The 7,706-nt window shown below is 46.8% G+C and overlaps 1 protein-coding gene across 2 annotated transcripts in view; it reads right to left on the minus strand.

Annotated features, from left to right (window-relative positions):
* MOSMO (modulator of smoothened) overlaps positions 1–7,166 on the minus strand; it is a 53,175-nt gene extending 46,009 nt beyond the window's left edge. Inside the window, exon 1 of one of the 2 annotated variants that reach the window (XM_048866087.2) lies at positions 6,822–7,157. In XM_048866087.2, the coding sequence (XP_048722044.1) occupies positions 6,822–6,927 (106 nt within the window). In that variant the 5' untranslated portion in view covers positions 6,928–7,157. Of the gene's footprint in view, positions 1–6,821 lie in introns of both variants that reach the window. The other variant, XM_075132715.1, reaches the window with a different exon arrangement.
* Between the last annotated feature and the right edge of the window lie 540 nt (positions 7,167–7,706).

The following is a 7,706-nucleotide window of genomic DNA, read 5'->3' on the forward strand; positions in this document are numbered from 1 at the left end:
TCAATGGGAGTGTAGTCAGTGACTTAATCTGGAGCTGGTTTAAGCCTCTGTTTCTTGCTTAAGATACTGCTCTGTTAAAATAAAGCTGCCTCTGTAAAGTTATTGATAAATTGCTGATTTCCAGATTTGATCCAGCAGTGTTTTACATGCACATAAAAAAAGATTCACTTCACACTGGGAGCTCTTTGAGAGACAAATCCATTTTTTAACCTTTTATTTTATGAAACAAATGTATTTTAAAACTTATGAACTTCCTTAAACAAGACTAGCTAAAGCAGCACTGTGATTCTGACAAACCTATGAAAGCAAAGACAAACTCACTTAAGGATCCAGCTCCTGAACTTAGTCAATTGTGCATAACTACAGAAGGGAATGGGAAAACACAGCATTCACACAGAGCTAAAATATCTACTTCTTTATGAGGAGAGTAGGGTTAAAGAGAAGTGCTACCCAGCCATCAAACTCGACAGAATTAAGCTTTCATTTAAATAAAATAAAGGCCCAGATTTTCAGAAAATCATATAAATGACCAATTTGGTTTGTAGTGTGACCAACTGCAGAGACAATCTTAATTACACATGGTTGTGCATTCAAATAAGACACAGACTTTTCTGAAAATCTGGGCCCAGGTTTTCAGCCTTTATGGTAACAAGCAACTTTGAGTAATCCAGTGCAGTATCATCTTGAACCTGCCGAGACCTCTCCTACACTGTAGGCAGCAGGAGTGCTGACAAGACTAGCAGTTGCATTCTGCTTTTCCAAACCCTGAGGAGAGCAGCCAAACTGAGAAATAATGTCGTTCTGCTGCTACTTGGTATCACAGTTATCTGCATAGGCAGGCACTAGAGCTATTCCCATGAGAAAGAAACCCCCAAAACAAAAAGGTTGGGCACAGAAAAAGAAAGTTCCCTTGACCAATGAGAGGAGGGTGCTTCAGACAACTACTATTCAAAGGCAGATAGGAAAGAAAGTCCCTGAACATGGTGTAGGGACAGCAAACTAGTACGAATCCCAGAATCCCCCTAGCAGCTGGAACTGGGCTTATCAGCAAGGCATTTCTTTGGTCCTCAATGATGGGGCCCCATTCTTTTCTGTATCATTCTCTGGGAATGAAGTGTCATTTTTAAAAGCACTCATCTTCTATTACAGTTATTCCTGAGGGTATTCTGTGCCAAAAATTTAAAAATTCTGCGCCAAAAAAAAATTCTGCAAATTTTATTTGTCAAATAAATGTGGAGGCTCCAGCATGGCATTGGGGAGCACAGGCCACTGACTGCACAGAGATGGGAGATCATTGGGCAGCTTTCCCCCTGGGACATAGACTCAGTGGTGAGGCTGCACCCAACTCTGACATACTGCAAGGTCTGGGCCTGCCCCAGAAACACCCCAGAGCCATGCCCCTCCATGCCAAGTGCACCAGGTGTGGGCAGGCAGGCTCAGGAAGGCAGGATCCAAGTGTGGAGGGGATCCAGGTGTGAATTGAGAAGGTTCTGCATGCGGCAATCTGGGTGCGGATGGCTCATTGGGGATCCAGGCGCAGGGCGGGGGGGATCTGGATGCACAGGGGCTTGTTGGGGGGGCTCTCAGTGCAATGGTGATGGGACTGCGGGGGGGTCTAGGTGAAGGTGGCTGGAGCTCAGCAGGTGGTGTGTGTCTGGGTATGGGGGGGCTCAGCGGTGGGGTCCAGATGCTGGGGGAGTGGGGCTTGGTATGATGGGGATCTGGGTGCAGGTGGCTCATCAGGGTGGCCCAGATGCAGGGGGAGTGAGGCTCGTCGGGGGGGTTCTGGGTATGAGGGGAGTCTGGATGCATGGTGGTTGGGCAGATGGAGGAGCAGCTCCCTGTCCAGTGATCCCTCCCCCTGCAGCTGAGGAGCGATGGGTGCAAGGAGCATGGGGGGCAGGAGAGGGGAGTTTACAGAATTTCCTACAGCTGGTGGAGAAATCTGGGGGTGGGTCTGACACAGCCCTAGATGCTGTGCAGGGGAAGATGAAGTCCTGTCCTCCCCAGCCCAGCTGGGACTAGCAACTAAGCCCGGCACAGGGTAGGAGCCACCAGCTGGGTCTTCCCCAGTCCTGCCCCCCGCCCCACAGTAATTTACCTCTCTGCTGGCTGCCCTGGGGACCCGAAACATACTGTGAGGATGACTGCTCTTGTGGCTTCCCTTTGCTTTCCTGTCAGAAAGTCATTTTTCTGCAGTGAAGCAAACACATTTGCGGGGGACATAAATTCTGCGCATGTGCAGTGGCACAGAATTCCCCCAGGAGTAATTACAGTGCTTAAAAAAATACTAAGTGCCGTACTAAGCCCAAGAAGTCCTTGATATAATGGGCACCTTAGTTCTTTTTTTCCTTACTCTATCAGTTTAGATAAAATGCTTATTTTGGAATGTTTTTTATTCTTTTAGTACAAAAAAATTTTAAAAATAAGGTTTTACATTGTAACAATACATTGTTTTTCATGCTGATACAAATCTATGAAACTTTCTTATTAGGAAAAGACCTTAACAGCTTTCTTTTAAGATTGTATCAACTCAGCAGCTTCTTTGGCACCACCAGACAAAAGAAATCTCAGTCTGTCAAAATATTATTTGAATGGTCTAGTGCGTTAGAAAAATCCATGCACTCCTAAGGTTTGCCAAGCTTTAGCTTAATGAAGACTGTTTTACCTGCACCTCTAAAGGAGATTTAGAATGGAAATGGCATCTGATCCCTAAGTAATAAACAGTGATATAACTAATACTTAATGACTGCCCAGCAGAACAGTTCAAGTACTAATTTTTACATTATATAGAGATGTGATAAAGCTTGTTTCTTTAACAAGAATTTTAGTGTACTGTATGCAGCACCTTTATGTCCACATGACCTTTGCTCATTTGTGTTTTCAGAATAGTTTGGAAGCAGTGTCTGTTATCCTGTTCCTGTTTCCACACAAGCGAGAAAGTAAAAACAATTTTAGGTCCTACAGAAAGTGGTGAGGTGACAATTTGAGGGAATCTTGTGTATGTGCAATTAAGGAATTTGTTTGATATTATGAACTCTGTATACTTAAGCCATTTACCATATTCTTAACTCATGTTCCCTGTCCTAAGTCTGTCCTTGAAAGTGACAGTCACTAAGAGCCTCCTACGAGTGAACAGACCTGCCCAGAGAGAATGAGATGGCTAAAGTCTAGTGGAAGCCAGTTTTCTCCAGGTTCCATTAGTGAGCTGGGGTTTGTAGCAGTGAAATTTCTCCAGCAGCAGAACAAAGGAAGCAGATGTTAGTAGCAGGACTAAGGGCTCATTTACACGGCAAGTTACTGCACAAGCTAAGGTGTGAATCTTCAGCACACCAGGTTGCCACACCGTAATTTGCCATGAAATTACTACAGCGCAGTGAAAGTCCCAGAGCATGGCTTAGCACAGTGTGCTCTGAAGTAGTAGTACACTAAGCCACATGCCAGGACTCCCACTGCACAGTAGTCATGTCTATACAGTGAGTTACTGCACAGCAAGCGGGTGTGCTGTAGCATCACACTCTGGCTTGCTGTGCAGCAACTCACCATGCAGACAAGCCCTTATAAACTCAAGGAACTCACAGAGCAAGGAAGAGGAAGCAGGAGAGAGGGGCAGGCTTTCAGAGCAGGGGATCCTGTTTAACCGTGAAAGCAGCAGAGGAAGAAGGCAACTGGGTGATTAGGAGGAGAAGCCATGTGTAGTAGGGGGCTGTTCTTAGACTCCTTAGAGCAGTGGTTCTCAACTTTTCCAGACTACCGTACGCCTTTCAGGAGGCTGATTTGTCCTACGTACTCCCAAGTTTCACCTCACTTAAAAACTACTTGCTTACAAAATCAGACCTAAAAATTCAAGTGTCACAGCACACTATTACTGACAAATTATAATTTTACCATATTATAAAATAAAGCAATTGGAATATAAATACTGTATTTACACTTCAGTGTATAGTATATAGGGCAGTATAAAAAAGTCACTGTATGAAATTTTAGTTTGTACCGATTTCGCTAGTGCTTTTTATGTAGATTGTGGTAAAACTAGGCAAATATCTAGATGACTTGATGTACCCCCAGTGGTATGCATATCCCTGGTTGAGAACCACTGCCTTAGACAAATCTGACCTGAGCCCAAAGAAGACCTAAAAGCAGTGAGAAAACTGAGGCAAGGAAATGCATATAGATATTTTATTGTTTTGCCTAGGTCTGTATATCTTTTGTGCTATCTAAAGTAGCATGATTGGTATATATTAGAATGGGAAAAAGTACAGAGAAGTGAAACAAAAGTGATTAAAGGTTGGGAACAGCTTCCATATAAAGAGAGATTAAAAAGACTGGGACTGTTCAGTTTGGAAAAAAGACAAATGAGGGGGGATATGATAGAGGTCTAGAAAGTCATGAATGGTGTGGAGAAAGTGAATAAGGAAATGTTATTAACTCCTTCACATAACACACGAACCAGGGGTCACCCAATGAAATTAATAGGCAGCAGGATTAAACCAAACATAAGGAAGTACTTCTTCACACAAAGAAATGAGTACTTGTGGCACCTTAGAGACTAACCAATTTATTTGAACATAAGCTTTTGTGAGCTACAGCTCACTTCATCGGATGAAGTGAGCTGTAGCTCACGAAAGCTTATGCTCAAATAAATTGGTTAGTCTCTAGGGTGCCACAAGTACTCCTTTTCTTTTTGCGAATACAGACTAACATGGCTGTTACTCTGAATTCTTCACACAATGCACAGTCAACTTGTGGGACCTCTTGCCAGGGGATCTTGTGAAGGCCAAAAGTATAACTGGGCTCAAAGTGAATTAGATAAGTTCATGGAGGACGGGTCCATCAATAGCTATTAGCCAAGATGATCAGAGATGCAACCCCATGCTCTGGGTGTCCCTAAATCTGTGATTGCTAGAAGTTGGTACTGGAGGACAGGGGATGGATCACTCAATACATTGACCTGTTCTGTTCACTCCCTCGGAATCATCTGGCACTGGCCACTTTTGGAAGACAGAATACTGGACTTGATGGACCACTGGTCAGAACCAGTATGGCCATTCTTATGTTCTTAAGAATTCTATGTATTTCCTGTGGGGACAGCCAGGAGATTGGAATATCAATGAGAGATCAGTTTAGGTTGCTTTGCCCATATTCAGGTGGTGGGATCTAGCAAGAATGGCATCACAGCTTCTTTCCCTGACAAGGAGCTTCTAGACTCATTTGGGTGCAAGATCGAAGAAAAACCCTTCTATTGTCTTCCTGTCCATTTCACCAGGACAAGCCCAGCCCCATCCAATAGCCAAGATGAACTGTAATAAAACTATGTATTTATAGGCAAAAGCAATTGCAATATTTGCAAAAAGACACTTGAAAAATCCTCCTTTAAAGGAACAATGTCAAATATTACAAAACAAAACATAGGTTTAAGCCTAAAAGTAGATTTAAAAACATCATGCCGAGAACATTTTGAAATAGGGAGGAGGCAAAATGAGATCTAAAGATCACTTCCAACATTAAAAATACAAACACAACAGCAGAGACCCAAAAAGTGAAACTAATTATAAATAAAAAAACAGACTGTTCTATATTCACTGTCTATGGTGACTAAAATTCAGTGTGGAAACAAGTAGTGGTACTATCTGTCCATTTAGCTTATAAGTGTTTCAACTTCGTTTGTTTTGCTTTTGCTACATAGATAGTATTAAAGTGACTTTTCAGAGAGTTTCTGTATTTGTGCACAGCTATATAGGAGAAGACAGATACCCAGAATATTCCACAAGATTCAGTCAGACTGGGTTGACAGATCAGGGTCCATCTTGCCCCTTATCCCAAGGTTTTCTCAATGTGAATTTACTGTTATTATCCCTGTCCAATTCAACCAGGCCAGTATTCTCGGAGAGTCTTGATCCAGTCTGGGCTGGTCAGGCTGAACCATCTGTACTCTTTTATTGTGGACTACCCAGGATTGATCCCACTTGAGATCTCATCAAGAAATATTCTAGCGCTGATCCAAACCAAACTGGCTTCTTGTCTACATCTCTCAGCATTTTTAATCCAGTATGGTTGCCTAGCTACGCACACAGATTTCCCCCAATACTGATCCATTTCAAATTGGCCAGACAGTGCCCTAGAATCTCTCACCTGCAGATTCTCCTCTCACAGAATCTCTCACCCAATAGAAGGGTTTTTCATCCAGACCAGTGTTGGCCAGACTCACCTGCCCCATGTCCCTCGAGCTCTTCTCCTACAGATTTCCACCAGAATATATCCTGCCCCGACCAGCTAGAGTATCACCATCTCCGCTCGGACTCTGCAGTACCTCAGTCCAACCCCCTCTCATCTCAGACTCCCCAAAGCTGATCTAGTCCAGGTTCCACCAATACTCAGAACTACCGGCCTCCTTCATCTGGGAACTCCCCACTCATGTTCATTTAGGCAGGGTCCCCTCAACTCCACCTTGACTGCTCCCTGTGACTTAGTCCCCGTCCCGCAGCTTCCTCATCCAAAGGTTCCTAGTGTCAATTCAGGTTGTGCCCGCCGCCTCCCAGCCCCTCAGCCATAGGCTCTGTGGTGCTGACCCACCCCAAGTGGCCCTGCGTCCCCTCCCGCCGCAGGTTCCCAGTTCCAGCCCAAGTCCCCCAGCCCCCTCATCCACAGACTCCCCAGTAAGAAGCGATCCAGCTCCCCCAGTCCCCTTCACCTGCTGCTTACCCAGTCCAGGCCCCCTCACCACCCCCCGGAGCCCTGGGTTTGATCCACTCCGGCCCCCCCACCCGGCTGCACCCAGACCCCTCGCCGTTGATCCGCTCCAGGCCCGCACAGCCCCTCACCCGCGGACTCCCCGGTGTTGATCCAGTCCGGGTTCGCCAGGCTCGCGATGGCGAAGATGTCGGCGGCCAGAAAGAGGCATCCTGAGATGATGGTCAATTTGTCCATCTCCTCCGGCTCCGGCGGCTCCCGTGTCCAGCCTCCGCCCGGCTCCCACAGCGGGCCCGGGCCGGGGGCTCCTCACAGCTGCGGCTCCATGAGACCTCAACTCCCACCCTCTCTCCGGCGGAGGCGGCAGCAACAGCAGCAGCACCAAAAACAGGGACCCCCACCTTTCCCGACAACACAGGAAGTGAGCCCGCGGGAAGGGGGGGGCAACAGGGCGCTCCGGAAGTGAAACCCACTCTCCTTCACATTTTCCCCAGACGGGGCAGGGCTTCCATGAGGGGGCGGAGCCTCCCCGGAGACGGGGCGGGGACCCCGTGAGACGAGACAAGCCTTCTCTAGGGAGGAGGGGCGGGGCGGATGTTGTAGTGGGCGTGGCTTTTGAAAATGGGCGGGGCGGGTATCAAGGGAGGGGCAGAGCTTCTCCAAGGGGAGGCCAGAAGTGGAGAAGGGGGAGGAGGCGTTTCTAATGGTATTGGGGCAGGGAGGTGCTGTCATCCCTAGGAGCCTGCCCCTCCCCCACCCCCCTCTAGGAGCTGGGAGAGTCCATTCAGGCTGGGGAATGGAGGAATTTTTGGTGAGGGGAGGGTTCTCATGTGGAAGGAGGCTTTCTTAGAAGGGGGCTCATATTTGGGGAGGGAAAATCCCTCAGGGTTTTTGTGGGGCTCTTATTTGTGCAGGGAGACTCTCTGTTTTGGGGGGAAGGTCTCTCATTTTGGGGTGGGGAGACTCCCTCCTGTTTTGGGAGCGGAGACCTCTCCTGCTGAAGGGGCCAAGTTTCT

The sequence above is a fragment of the Caretta caretta genome, chromosome 10 (assembly GCF_965140235.1).
Source record: "Caretta caretta isolate rCarCar2 chromosome 10, rCarCar1.hap1, whole genome shotgun sequence".
Classification (NCBI taxonomy): domain Eukaryota; kingdom Metazoa; phylum Chordata; order Testudines; family Cheloniidae; genus Caretta; species Caretta caretta.